The sequence below is a fragment of the Lepidochelys kempii genome, chromosome 12 (genome assembly GCF_965140285.1).
Source record: "Lepidochelys kempii isolate rLepKem1 chromosome 12, rLepKem1.hap1, whole genome shotgun sequence".
NCBI lineage: Eukaryota > Metazoa > Chordata > Testudines > Cheloniidae > Lepidochelys > Lepidochelys kempii.
Window position 1 is genome coordinate 41,377,304 of NC_136391.1, and position 14,216 is coordinate 41,391,519.

General features: G+C 56.3%; 1 protein-coding gene across 2 annotated transcripts; it reads left to right on the top strand.

Moving 5' to 3' along the window:
* The first annotated feature begins 3,664 nt into the window (after positions 1–3,664).
* Positions 3,665–14,114, top strand: VPS4A (vacuolar protein sorting 4 homolog A). Of its 2 annotated transcripts, XM_073308326.2 has the most exons (12): positions 3,665–3,852; positions 5,738–5,849; positions 6,321–6,468; positions 6,780–6,841; positions 7,228–7,347; positions 7,610–7,766; positions 8,029–8,177; positions 8,711–8,792; positions 9,122–9,341; positions 9,586–9,726; positions 13,221–13,341; positions 13,670–13,755. In XM_073308326.2, the coding sequence occupies exons 1-11, from the start codon at positions 3,832–3,834 to the stop codon at positions 13,329–13,331; spliced, it is 1,323 nt and encodes a 440-aa protein (XP_073164427.1). In that variant the 5' UTR covers positions 3,665–3,831; the 3' UTR covers positions 13,332–13,341; positions 13,670–13,755. The 2 variants fall into 2 exon arrangements, with proteins under 2 accessions (XP_073164427.1, XP_073164429.1); XM_073308328.2 differs by lacking the exon at positions 13,221–13,341 and having other exon boundaries at positions 3,666–3,852; positions 13,670–14,114.
* The last annotated feature ends 102 nt before the right edge of the window (positions 14,115–14,216 follow it).

The window sequence follows — 14,216 nt, forward strand, 5'->3', positions numbered from 1 at the left end:
GCGGACTGAATTTCTAATGCTCAAGCCCCCACTGTGTCCCAGCTCCTCCCCAGCAGCGTTGTTACCAGATTTATCTGCAGTGGACATCCACTGTGTGCCTCAACTGGCCTCATTTGTTTCTGGTGGCAGCAGACTCCCGTCTTCCCAGAGCCTGTGTAGAGACATGGGGAAATGTACAAACTCCTGGGAGCTTGCCCTGTCTGTTCCCTGTAAGTGAGGGAAAGGGCTCCAGAATGTCTGCAAGAGACTCTGCTCCTGCCCTGTCTCAAATCTGTGCAAACCTCTGGATTTTGAGTGAGGCGGTGAGGATTTTGAGTGAGGTTGGAAAGCTGGAAAATGCCCCATGCCTCGGCAGCTGGAGAGCTCTGTTACAGCGTTCCATATGGAAGCTACGCTACTGAGAGGCATCCCAGGTTATCCTTGGAAACCAGAGGGAGGAGAGGAGAATATCTATGCTGAGCTTGTGTTTTCCAGAATAAGAGCAGGCAAGTGTCTTAAATATGGCCATCAGCCTGGATGGCAATATGGTGGTGTGTAATTAAACTAGTGAATGGTGCTTGCAAAACCTTACACAAACTGTGTAGACTTTAAAAGCTATCAGGGAATGGAATTTAGACTGGTCAAAGTCCCTTCTCTTCAATCAATTCCTCCTAACAGCTCCTCTTCAAACAGCAGGTGTGGGATTGACTCCCAGAGTTAATACTCTGCAAAATCTTTGCAGATGCTTGTGCTTTTCCCAATACAGCATTTCTATTTCTGTGGCTAATTCACACAACTGAGAGCCAACATTGCATGCAGGGCTTAGTTTGTAATGAAAGAGGTGCCAGGGCTCAAGCTGTTTTTTTACTTTCATAACTGATGTACCAAGCCCGGAGGTGCTGGAGCTCAGCCCTGGCAAAAATTAAGCACTGATCACATGTAGAAACGATGCCACGCTTTCCTTTAGAAGGAGGCCGGTAGCCTCTTCGCATTAGATAATAAGCAATGAAGAAAATGGATGTGAAACTAGTAAAAGCAAATGTTCTTTGAGTCTGGCTGCGGATCCTGCTCCAGATGTGCACGGGATCCACACGTACAGAGCATCTTGAAGCACCATGGTTGGTGTAAGGCTAAGTAACCGTTCTCTACAGCCAGCCCACCTCTGCCTTTGCCTTTATGCTGCCAGGATTTTGCTACATGAGTTAATTCTGTTTCTGCTGCTGATCTGACAGTATCTTGGCCTGCAGCACAGTACATCAAAACATTGATTTCACTTTCATGTTCTAGAATTTGGGGGAACTACAGGGCTAGTTCTACCTGGTTTTAAAATAAATTAATTTGCAGTGACATCTCTTCTCTGCCAAAGAAAATTAAAAAAAAAAAAAAAAAATCCTTTGGCACATCAATGTTTGTGGAGCTCCATTTTCCTTGTAGCATATCTGCCTGTCTGGGATCAGCCAGTGTTGGGGATCTCACTACAGTGTATTAGTGTTAAGTTTACAATTTGGGTAAATAGAGCATTACAAGGCCCAGGTGCGAAAGACAAAAACCCTGTAAGTATAACTGGCCCCAGGTCATCTGAAGAATAAATTGCACAGAACCACTACAAATAAACTGTTTTTTAACCTGTGCAAACTCTATGCCATTTGATATGATATGGTCAAGGCACAGACTGTAACACTCCCATAGAAAAACTAAAATAACATGCAATCATTTCTATTTTTGTATTCTTTGTAGTTCACTATTTATACGATTCTTCCTTTTTTGAGGTTTTTAATCTCACGCTTTTGGAACTTCCAAGTTACCAAATCCAAATAACCCAATGGTGAAAAGCAGGGGAGTTTGTGTATTCTACAATCACATTAAAGCTTTATGTGTACTCTATAAATATAGATGCATAGACAACCTATTGTCCCTTGAGTTGCATGTTAACTGTATAGTATTGTACATTACAATGAAAATGTAACTTAAGGGCAAGTGTAACCTTTATACTGTAAATAACAATAAAGGCTTTTATGCTTTTAGATTTTTATGTTGCTTTTTCTCTATGGAACATGTTTTGTCTGGGATATGAGACGCTGTTTTGCCAGTCAAGATGGAAAACATTACTCCCTACCCTCCTCTGCCACAAGCTTAGGGGAGCAAACAAAAAAACCCCCAAAACACCAAGCAATGCAGTTGTGCAGCACTCCTGGAAGCTGGCAGCCAGGGAGACCACCTAATCCTAGAACAGGAGCCTCTGCTTTTCCTGCCACACACGGTTCTGTGTTGGAGGGGCAGGTAGGGGGCTTGGCAGAACCCCCAGGACAACAGTGGATGTGTGGTGTTCATGCCCCATTGAGATTCATGAGGCAATCCACCCATTTGAAACATGGGCTCTCTGCCGGCTCAGAGAACTGTCCCTGCATCAGTTACATCAAGCTTTTCTTCTCCCCCATGAGGGCAAGAAAGTGTGTGTGTGTTTTTTTGTTAAAGCTGAAATTCTCACATAAGCACATGATTGGAGGAGCTGGGCCCTTAGGTATTGGCCTACAGAACCTATGCCTTAAAGCAGCCCTGGATGAATGGGGCTCTGGTGAGAGGCCCATGGCCCAATAAGCATCTGTTTGTTGCTGTGATGTACCAGGTGGCAAGAAATCTCACCCAGACAACGCAGTATTCAGAAAAGTGTTAGGGTTTAACAATGGAAGAGTCTGCCTACCATGGAAAGGCCTGCATGTACAGACAATCACCTGGGCCCAGGCAAGTTTCACCCACTGAAGGTGGGGCAGTTCTGTCTCTGGGAAAAGGAAAGGTAGGGCACTGTGGTGTCCCTTAGACTCTACATGGTTATTAAAGCCCCAAGACTGAGTGTGAATGGATGTATGCATTCTAGCGGCCAAATGCCAAAGTGGGGGTAGCACGGTCCATTAGAGGGGGCTCTCCTGGTTCAAGGCAGATAGCGATGAGGCGGTAACAATGCCACTTTAGAAACAGAGTGCAAAGCCTGGGCTTCTTTGTGTCAGCAAAGAGGCTGGTAACCTCCCTCCCCGCGCAGGGACCTGCCAAGGAAAAACCGTGGCTCAGTGATCTCTTCTCCAGAGAAGATGCTGTCTCCTGAAGCGCTGTGTAGCAGAGGAAGCTGTAACAAACCCCCGGGCGGAAGCCAACCCAATGAAAACAAAAGTTAGGCTCGATGTATGAGCCGGGAGGGAGACTAGCCCCCGGACCAAACGCCCGAGGGAAGCAGTGTTCTCCATCTCCAGCACCCGCCAGGCCGACTTTCTGGGGGGGGCTTTAGCCAGCCGCAAGTTACTGGGCTCAGCACCGGGGTAACGGGGTGTGAACGTGACTCGCCCCCTGTAACGCAGGAGATCAGAGGAGATGAGCTAATGGCTCCTTTAGACTGAAACGCTGGGGGAAGGCGGGGGGCTGTGTCCATCTCTTGGGAGGGGGGGCTCTGTACGGGGGGGGGCTGGGTCCATCCCTCGGGGGGGCGGGCGGGGATGAGGGGGTCATAGGCACCTACAGAAAACAAAGCCCTGCAGAGCGCGACTGGGCCCGACTCTGTGGGGCGAGGGGGGTTTGCGGGTGTCTCCCGGGTGGGGGTGGGGGTGGGGTGTCTATTTGGAGGGGGGCGGGCTTTGGGGTGCCAGGGGCTGGGGGGCGCTCGGGGGGGGGCCCCGCCCGGCGCTCGCTGCAGTTCCCGGCGCGGCCTGCAGGGGGCCCCGCCGCTCTCGCTCCCCGCGTCGCAGCTGCGCGGCCGGTGGGTCCCGGTTCGCCGCCGCCTCCCGCCCGCCCCGGGGCCGCCCGCCGGAGCCGGATCCAGGCCGCTCGCAGCGCCCCGGGGACTCGGGCGGCACCGGCGATGCAATGACCACGTCAACCCTGCAGGTAGCGGGCGGCGGGGAGCCGGGCCCGGCCATCGCGGCCCCCGCGCCGTGTCCAGGCCGCGCGTTGCGGGCCGCGGGGAGGCCCCGGCCCGGCCGCGGGGAGGCCCCGGCCCGCCTCGACCGGGCCCCAGCGCGGCCCCGGCCCGCCCTGTGCCGCCTCCCCAGCCCGGCCGGACCCCCCCGCTTTCCGGCCCGCCTCCCCCGCGCCCCGCCCCGCCCCGCTGCCTTTCCCGGCGCCCCCCCCGGGCCCCCCCTTCCCGCCCCGCTGCCTTTCCCGGCGCCCCCCCCCGGGCCCCCCCTTCCCGGCCCGCCTCCCCCGCGCCCCGCCCCGCGCCGCTTCCTTTCCCGGCGCCCCCCCCGGGCCCCCCCTTCCCGGCCCGCCTCCCCCGCGCCCCGCCCCGCTGCCTTTCCCGGCGCCCCCCCCCGGGCCCCCCTTTCCCGGCCCGCCCTGTGCCGCCTCCCCAGCCCGGCCGGACCCCCCCCTCGGACCCCCCCTTCCCGGCCCGCCTCCCCCGCGCCCCGCCCCGCGCCGCTGCCTTTCCCGGCGCCCCCCCCCCGGACCCCCCCTTTCCGGCCCGCCTCCCCCGCGCCGCTGCCTTTCCCGGGCCCCCCCGCCCGCGCTCCCCCGGGCCCCGTTGCCCGTGTCGGCCGGCCGGTGGGTTCCTCACGCGGCAGAACCTGTGGCTCCTGGGGCCCGGCACCCCCCCCCCCCGCTCTGTGGGCCTGGGGCCCGGGTGGGGGGGCACCGAGGGGTCCTGCCCCCGGGACGCGACAGCCCCAGGGGCCATGGGTGGGGTGCAGGCTGCGGGGGGCTTTTCCGGCTCCTGGGTGGGCCGCGGGCAGATGCCCCTGGCCGGCATCCGTGGGGCCTGGGCACGCAGGGGGCAGGGCAGCGCCCGGCAGCAGCCTTTGCCTGCGGACTGGCCCTGGGGAAGGTGCCCTGGGACCAGGCCAGGGGCCGGGGCCCTTTCGCAGCCGCGCCCTGGTGTGGCGTTGGCCCTGCTGGGACCTGGCACCGGGTCTCTCTGCCAGCAGCAGGCTCTCCCGGCGTACGGTGCCCCTCCGCGGAGCCGCCTGGCCGCCTGCTCTGGGGCCCGCCAGCCTCTCCCAGCGCCTGGGGGGCGTCGCCGTGCCCTGGAGAGAAGGGGCTGTGGGCAGGGGCTGTTTCTTCAGCTTCCCCCAGAGCGGGTGCCCAGCCCCTGGCCTTCTGGGGTGACTCTTGCTGACTGAGCGCTCTGCCGGTGGGCAGTGGGAGGTCTGCGCCCCGTGTTTGTATCATGTGTGAGTTGGGCTGTTTCTTTCTTTCTTTTCTACCAAAACGCTTGTACCAGGGCAACCCTATAGTGAGGTGAGGGTGCCTGTTACCGGACAGCGTATCCCCCTTCCTGTACAAGAATAGCTATGGTATAAATACATGTATACCGGGGTAACTGTCCACATAAGGGAGCTGTCCTGCTTTCACTAAACAGGTGCTACAACTTCTGTATGTGGACAGGGCTTTCCTTGCAAGGCCCCCAGGGGGGCATCTCTTTCTCCTCCCCATGCTCGGTGGTGGCATTGGTCAAAGGTCACAGTGGCACAGGAGCTGCTGCCCTGCCCTGGCAAATGAAGATAGGGTCTGGGCTTGGTTTTTGCTCTCTGAAATCGGTGGCTTTGTCCAGCCCAGGAGCTGCTTGTGAGTTTTGTCTGCTGTGTGTGAGCAGAAGGCTCACATGAGAAAGAGGAGATGACTCTAGGCGCCAGGAGCTTTTGGGCACAGCTGCTGCTTCTCAGAGGTGTGCAAAAACCTGTTACCTCTGTGGGAAACTCTTTATTCTTTCATTGATAGCTCCTTCTCCTGTGCCCTGGGGCAACTGTGTCATTGGAGCGGTGCTCTCTCCTTGCAGAAAGCCATTGATCTGGTAACAAAAGCCACTGAGGAGGATAAGGCCAAGAACTATGAGGAGGCTCTGCGGCTGTACCAGCATGCAGTGGAGTACTTTCTACATGCCATCAAATGTGAGTCTGGCTCGTCTCTCCTGCATTGCTGGCCTGTGTAAGATCTTTCCCTCGCTATTCCTCTTGGGATCCTTCTTCCCATTTCCCCCTGCTGGGAGTCAGGCCTGCCCAGAATAGCGCATCCCCAAAGAGATCAGCCTGCACCTGTTGCAGAGCCAGATGGCCGGCTGAGAGTTCCCACGAGTGCATGCGTTTTCTGGGGAATGATCTAACTGTAGAGCTGGGCTCAGAAACCCTGAAGTTGCAGGATTATCCAAAGGGAGGTGGGGCTTCCCCTGGCTGCATCTGTCTCTAGGGGCAGCTTCTCTTGGTGGATTCTCTCCAGCTGCCCACATGGTGGGAGCTGGTGGTGTCTCATGGCCCCGAAGAGAGCTCTTCTTCCCATTGCTGGTCCTAAACGGGTGGGTGCTGCAGGGCTCTCCTCACTCCGTGCCCATGGAGAGCTGCTCACTGTCTTGGGTGCCCTGACAGATGAGGCTCACAGTGACAAGGCGAAGGAGAGCATCCGGGCGAAGTGCGTGCAGTACCTGGACCGGGCAGAGAAGCTGAAGGATTATCTACGCAACAAAGACAAACAAAGCAAGAAGCCTGTCAAAGAGTCTCCAAATGATAGCAAGGGGTATGTGTGCAGTCTCCATTGCACCCCCTAAACATGCTCTTGCCCTGTAACAATGGGAGAGGCCAGCCCCAGGCCCCTGGGTGCCCCCTCTTCTCCTGGGAGTGACTTTGGCAGTGGGTTTCAAACCAGCACTTCTCCCTCTCCACACTGTGTAGTTTGTGAGTGAGCGTTGGGGTCTCCTATTGGGGCTGGCAAGAGCCAGCACTGTGAGGCTTCGACCCTTCTGGCACAGCCAGGCCAGATCCTCACTTCCCCCCAATAGCGGGACCTGGGGCTTCGCTGGCCTTACCATGACTACATCCTCTCCACAGGAGCGACAGTGACAGCGAGGGCGAGAATCCGGAGAAGAAGAAGCTGCAGGAGCAGCTGATGGGTAAGAGGCCTGAATGCAGAGTCCAGCGCGGGGGCTGAGAGCACGGCATTGCGCTGCAAGGCCTGCTGGTGGAGTTCCTGACCTGGGAAGCAGCTGGCGCATGCTGCTTGGTGCAGGGTTTGTGGGGCTATAGATGAGCCACTCCTGGTGCAGGATGAGGGGCCGCAGGGCCGCCTCCTCCTCTAACTCTGTGGCCGCTGGGCAGCACTGGAGGCTCCTCGTGAGCCCTAGCGAAAAGGAGATGTCCCTCATGCGTGATGACAGCCTGGCTGGGGCGGATGGAGTTTGGCAGCTGGCGCTGTGGGGGGAGGGAGGCTCAGGCGAGCCCCTAGGCGGGAGTGCTGTCGTCTCTTGTCCCACTAGGGAGAGCTGCCTTCCTCTTGCAGGTGCCATTGTGATGGAGAAGCCCAACGTGCGGTGGAACGATGTGGCTGGCCTGGAGGGCGCCAAGGAGGCTCTGAAGGAGGCTGTGATTTTACCCATTAAATTCCCACACTTATTCACAGGTGAGGGTTGCTGCGGTAGGTCTCGGGGGTGAGGCTGGGGCAGGGTGGATTGGCTGCTGCTCCCTCCGAGAGGGACCGTGGCCCCTGTGGTACCAGTTCTGGTGCCATGCGGAGACTACGCCCTGGGATCTGGAGTATTACAGGCCCCAGCCTGAGCAGAGCCCAGAAACTTCCTTGGCCAACAGCCCTAGCAGAGCCCTGAGCAGCGAGGTGCATGTGAACTGGCCAGCTCTGCCCCTGCTCAGTGCGTGATGTGTTGCAGGTAAGCGAACCCCATGGCGTGGGATTCTGCTCTTTGGGCCCCCTGGCACGGGGAAGTCGTACCTGGCCAAGGCCGTGGCAACCGAGGCCAACAACTCCACATTCTTCTCCGTGTCATCCTCGGACCTGATGTCGAAGTGGCTGGGAGAGAGCGAGAAGTAAGTTAGCGGCTGGACTGCGCTGCTCAGAGGCTGCCCCACCTGTCACAGGCACGAGTGTGTCTCCCGAGGAAAGTGACTCCAGATGCAGTGGGGTAAATGAGAACAAGCTAAGCAGTGACAGTCGGGGGAGTTCCCTGCCTGCAGCCCGAGGGTGCTGCTCCTCGCTCTCCCGCTCAGGGGGCGTGTGTAGGTTGCAGGGTCAGGGCTGGAGGGGAGGCTGCCTGTCTGTTAGCGCTGACCCCAGGTCTTTCTGCCCCAGGCTGGTGAAGAATCTCTTTGAGCTGGCAAGGCAGCACAAACCCTCCATCATCTTCATCGACGAGGTTGACTCTCTGTGCGGCTCCCGGAATGAGAACGAGAGCGAGGCTGGCCGCAGGATCAAGACGGAGTTCCTGGTGCAGATGCAGGGTGGGTGGGGCCTTGGCTCGGGGCGAGTGAGCTCTGGCCCCCCAGAACTCACCCCTTCCTCGGCCCCGGCTGGCACTCACTGTGGGGCTGGCTGGCTCAGATGGTGCCATAGCAGCCCTGGAGAAGTGAAGAACGAGGAGCTGCTCTAGTCCTCAGCCTGCTCGTTCCCTTTGCCGAGGGCAGCCTTGATGGGTGCTTGGGCGAAGGGTGTGTCTTGGACTGGCAGCTGGCTGACTTGGCAGTACTGGGTTTGGAATGATGCTGGGCCCAGACTCAGAAGTGGCTCCACCCCCACTCTGTCTCTTCCTCTTGTGGTCCCATCTGCTGTCCTCTGCCCCCTCCACCCTGTGGGAGTGGTGGGCGGGGCCTCAGGGGATAGAGCAGAGCATGGGGATGGGACCATGGTCCAGGCTCCGGGGCCCACAGGTGATTAATCCGGCCCTGACTGTCACCCTCCAGCCGCGGCACTCTTCCGGCCCCTCCGAGGAGTCAGTCCTGCCTGCTCCCTGATCGCTGTTTCTTCTTCCTGGTAGGTGTTGGTCATAACAATGACGGGACCCTGGTCCTCGGTGCCACAAATATCCCCTGGGTCTTAGACTCGGCCATTAGGAGAAGGTGAGTGGGAGCTATTGGAAACCAGCAGCCAGAGCTGCTCTCCTCTGCCTGGCTCAGGGCAGCCACACTGAATGTGCCAGGAGCCACTGACCCCCTTCTGGGAGTGGCCCAGAGAACACAGTGTGGTCTGCCCCAGGGCAGGCTTAGGTCTGTCACCAACATTACTGAGTGCCTCAGCGCTCCCCAGCCCCACCCAACAGCCCAGGCCCCTCACTCCGCCTGCCTGCAGCTCTTACTGGAACCTGTCGGTGCTGCGGTGATCTGCACCGCACGCTGCTGGCAGGAATGAGGGCGGCCGCTCACCTGCTCTGCCCACTGTCGCTGCCTAGGTTTGAGAAGCGCATCTACATCCCGTTGCCGGAGGAGGCAGCCCGAGCCCAGATGTTTAGGCTGCACCTGGGAAACACATCACACCATCTGACAGAGGCCAACATCCACGAGCTGGCCAGGAAGACGGACGGCTACTCGGGAGCTGACATCAGCATCATTGTGCGTGACGCCCTCATGCAGCCTGTCCGCAAAGTGCAGTCGGCCACGCACTTCAAGAAGGTGAGAGCAGGCGTGCAGGACCTGCCGCTCCCCTAGGGCTCCAGCACCCAAGTCTGGGGCTGCTGGCCTGCAAGGGAGGGGGGCTCCATGGCCACCCGGGTGTGCACTGCACCCTCACATTGAGATCCTTCCTGAGTCCCCCAGGCCAGCCTCAAAGGGCCCCTGGCAGAGGCCCCCATGAGTGGTAGGGGAGTCAGCCCTGGCATCTGCCCTCTCAGTGCACCTCCTCTCTGGCATGCTGCAGATGCGAGGCCCATCTCGAACCAATCCCAGCATAACCGTAGATGACCTCCTGACCCCATGCTCGCCTGGAGACCCTGGGGCCATTGAGATGACTTGGATGGAGGTGCCTAGTGACAAGCTGCTGGAGCCAGTGATCTGCATGGTAAGTAATTCGTTAGGAACAGACATGCTGGGCGAGAGGGTGGCTGGGATGAGAGCGACTATCACTTGGCCAGTGACACAAGTCAGCGTGCAATACCCCTGAGGCCAGCAGAGCCCTTTCTGGTGCAAACAGCCTTGCTCTGCCCTCCCGCTTTCCTGCTGGGCTGGGGGAAGAGGTGCTATCCTGGTCCAAGTCACTGTCCCAGAGTAGCTGGATGTTCCTGGTGAAATGATCAGTGTAAAATATTCACCTTGACATCATTAGGCTTCAGAGTCAACCCATGTAGCTGAAAGGGTCAGTGGGCATCCCTGAGCGATTGCTTGTTCCTTCTGCCTGCAGCCTTCCTGCAACTGTCCCATCTGGAATGCTTGGCTGAGAGCCCCGGGTCTTTCTCCCTGACTGTTCTATTGTGCTGAGAGCTGTGGCAGCAGAGTGGCCAGGGCAGCAGTGTCATGTGTTGGAGTGGGGAGGGCAGGGGAACCCACAGAGCAGACATGGACTCCTCGTGATTTATGCCTGCTGGAAGAGGAAAGCGTCATAGAATCATAGAATATCAGGGTTGGAAGGGACCCCAGAAGGTCATCTAGTCCAACCCCCTGCTCAAAGCAGGACCAATTCCCAGTTAAATCATCCCAGCCAGGGCTTTGTCAAGCCTGACCTTAAAAACCTCTAAGGAAGGAGATTCTACCACCTCCCTAGGTAACGCATTCCAGTGTTTCACCACCCTCTTAGTGAAAAAGTTTTTCCTAATATCCAATCTAAACCTCCCCCACTGCAACTTGAGACCATTACTCCTCATTCTGTCATCTGCTACCATTGAGAACAGTCTAGAGCCATCCTCTTTGGAACCCCCTTTCAGGTAGTTGAAAGCAGCTATCAAATCCCCCCTCATTCTTCTCTTCTGCAGGCTAAACAATCCCAGCTCCCTCAGCCTCTCCTCATAACTCATGTGTTCCAGTCCCCTAATCATTTTTGTTGCCCTTCGCTGGACTCTCTCCAATTTATCCACATCCTTCTTGAAGTGTGGGGCCCAAAACTGGACACAGTACTCCAGATGAGGCCTCACCAATGTCGAATAGAGGGGAACGATCACGTCCCTCCATCTGCTCGCTATGCCCCTACTTATACATCCCAAAATGCCATTGGCCTTCTTGGCAACAAGGGCACACTGCTGACTCATATCCAGCTTCTCGTCCACTGTCACCCCTAGGTCCTTTTCCGCAGAACTGCTGCCTAGCCATTCGGTCCCTAGTCTGTAGCTGTGCATTGGGTTCTTCCGTCCTAAGTGCAGGACCCTGCACTTATCCTTATTGAACCTCATCAGATTTCTTTTGGCCCAATCCTCCAATTTGTCTAGGTCCTTCTGTATCCTATCCCTCCCCTCCAGTGTATCTACCACTCCTCCCAGTTTAGTATCATCCGCAAATTTGCTGAGAGTGCAATCCACACCATCCTCCAGATCATTTATGAAGATATTGAACAAAACCGGCCCCAGGACCGACCCTTGGGGCACTCCACTTGATACCGGCTGCCAACTAGACATGGAGCCATTGATCACTACCCGTTGAGCCCGACAATCTAGCCAGCTTTCTACCCACCTTATAGTGCATTCATCCAGCCCATACTTCCTTAACTTGCTGACAAGAATACTGTGGGAGACCGTGTCAAAAGCTTTGCTAAAGTCAAGAAACAATACATCCACTGCTTTCCCTTCATCCACAGAACCAGTAATCTCATCATAGAAGGCGATTAGATTAGTCAGGCATGACCTTCCCTTGGTGAATCCATGCTGGCTGTTCCTGATCACTTTCCTCTCATGCAAGTGCTTCAGGATTGATTCTTTGAGGACCTGCTTCATGAGTTTTCCAGGCACTGAGGTGAGGCTGACTGGCCTGTAGTTCCCAGGATCCTCCTTCTTCCCTTTTTTAAAGATTGGCACTACATTAGCCTTTTTCCAGTCATCCGGGACTTCCCCCGTTCGCCACGAGTTTTCAAAGATAATGGCCAATGGCTTTGCAATCACAGCCGCCAATTCCTTCAGCACTCTCGGATGCAACGCGTCCGGCCCCATGAACTTGTGCACGTCCAGCTTTTCTAAATAGTCCCTAACCACCTCTATCTCCACAGAGGGCTGGCCATCTACTCCCCATGCTGTGATGCCCAGCGCAGCAGTCTGGGAGCTGACCTTGTTAGTGAAGACAGAGGCAAAAAAAGCACTGAGTACATTAGCTTTTTCCACATCCTCTGTCACTAGGTTGCCTCCCTCATTCAGTAAGGGGCCCACACATTCCTTGGCTTTCTTCTTGTTGCCAACATACCTGAAGAAACCCTTCTTGTTACTCTTGACATCTCTGGCTAGCTGCAGCTCCAGGTGCGATTTGGCCCTCCTGATATCATTCCTACATGCCCGAGCAATATTTTTATACTCTTCCCTGGTCATATGTCCAACCTTCCACTTCTTGTAAGCTTCTTTTTTATGTTTAAGATCCGCTAGGATTTCACCATTAAGCCAAGCTGGTCGCCTGCCATATTTACTATTCTTTCGACTCATTGGGATGGTTTGTCCCTGTAACCTCAACAGGGATTCCTTGAAATACAGCCAGCTCTCCTGGACTCCTTTCCCCTTCAAGTTAGTCCCCCAGGATGGGGATCCTGGCCATCCGTTCCCTGAGGGAGTCGAAGTCTGCTTTCCTGGAGTCCAGGGTCCGTATCCTGCTGCTTACCTTTCTTCCCTGCGTCAGGATCCTGAACTCAACCAACTCATGGTCACTGCCTCCCAGATTCCCATCCACTTTTGCTTCCCCCACTAATTCTACCCGGTTTGTGAGCAGCAGGTCAAGAAAAGCGCCCCCCCCTAGTTGGTTCCTCCAGCACTTGCGCCAGGAAATTGTCCCCTACGCTTTCCAAAAACTTCCTGGATTGTCTATGCACCGCTGTATTGCTCTCCCAGCAGATATCAGGAAAATTAAAGTCACCCATGAGAATCAGGGCATGCGATCTAGTAGCTTCCGTGAGCTGCCGGAAGAAAGCCTCATCCACCTCATCCCCCTGGTCCGGTGGTCTATAGCAGACTCCCACCACTACATCACTCTTGTTGCACACACTTCTAAACTTAATCCAGAGACACTCAGGTTTTTCTGCAGTTTCGTACCGGAGCTCTGAGCAGTCATACTGCTCCCTTACATACAGTGCTACTCCCCCACCTTTTCTGCCCTGCCTGTCCTTCCTGAACAGTTTATAACCATCCATGACAGTACTCCAGTCATGTGAGTTATCCCACCAAGTCTCTGTTATTCCGATCACGTCATAGTTCCTTGACATCACCAGGACCTCCAGTTCTCCCTGCTTGTTTCCAAGGCTTTGTGCATTTGTATATAAGCACTTGAGATAACTTGTTGATCGCCCCTCATTGCCAGTATGAGGCAGGAGCCCTCCCCTCACAGACATTCCTGCCTGTGCTTCCTCCCGGTATCCCGCTTTCCCACTTACCTCAGGGCTTTGGTCTCCTCGTGATTTATGCCTCCTGGAAGAGGAAAGCGTCCACAACATGGACTCCTCGTGATTTATGCCTGCTGGAAGAGGAAAGCGTCCTTCTCTACCTGTGACCCCTGGGAGGTCAGTAAGCATGGCCGTCCCAAGGGACAGAATGGAGAATGCACGGAGCTGGAGGTCAGACCAGGAACAGCATCGAACCTGAGTCCTGGCTCCCAGGCCTCCGTTCCACGCACATGCCCTGGGGGACCCTCTAGGGAGATGCCTGTTGTTCAGGACAGAAAGGTACTAGCTCCACTGCCTTGGCTAGGGCTAGGGCTGGGGTGTTTAGACCTGGGCTTCTCCCCCACAACCAGAAACTTGGGTAGGATTTCCGAGGGTGTCCAGGTAAAAGCAACGCAGACTCTGATGTTGCACTTTGGCCTCAGTTGCCCTCTCCCCTTGTTTGCAGTCAGACATGCTGCGCTCGCTGGCCACCACCCGCCCCACCGTGAACGCCGAGGACCTCTTGAAGGTGAAGAAATTCTCAGAGGACTTTGGACAGGAAGGTTAAAAGCTTGTGCCGTGGGGTGTGTGGGGGTGGCTGGGCTGGCAGGGCACCCCTTGCAGCGGCAGTGTTTGTGCTTGCAAAGCCCTCGTGCTGGCAGGCGGACAGTGCCAAGGGGAGGCTAATGTTCAGCTCCTACAAACCCACCTCTCTGTGGGCCCCCAGCTGGCACGTTACGCAGCAGAACTGCCCTGCCAGCCTATGGAAGGGGCTGAGCAGAGCCCAGGAGCCACCCAGTCCCGCCCCCCCCCAACTCTCCTTCCCGCTTTTCTTTTTTTTTTTAATTTTTTTAAATTAATGCTGCTTGTTTTGTCTTGTTTATACAAAAATAAAAACGATCCAAAAGCTTCGCCAGCCGAAACAGGACTTTCCTGGGGCAGCTGAGCCCACATGCCGATGCACTGATCGCACTGACCAAGAGGCCAGCCGTGCGGGGTGTAACCCTCCTCTG

What these genes read in the sequence shown, in the direction of transcription:
- VPS4A (XM_073308326.2), top strand. Translation starts at nt 3,832, where the DNA reads ATGACCACGTCAACCCTGCAG. An exon ending in GCTGCAGGAGCAGCTGATGG is followed by an intron (nt 6,842 to 7,227) that starts GTAAGAGGCCTG and finishes TTCCTCTTGCAG; the next exon opens with GTGCCATTGTGATGGAGAAG. An exon ending in GTTCCTGGTGCAGATGCAGG is followed by an intron (nt 8,178 to 8,710) that starts GTGGGTGGGGCC and finishes TCTTCCTGGTAG; the next exon opens with GTGTTGGTCATAACAATGAC.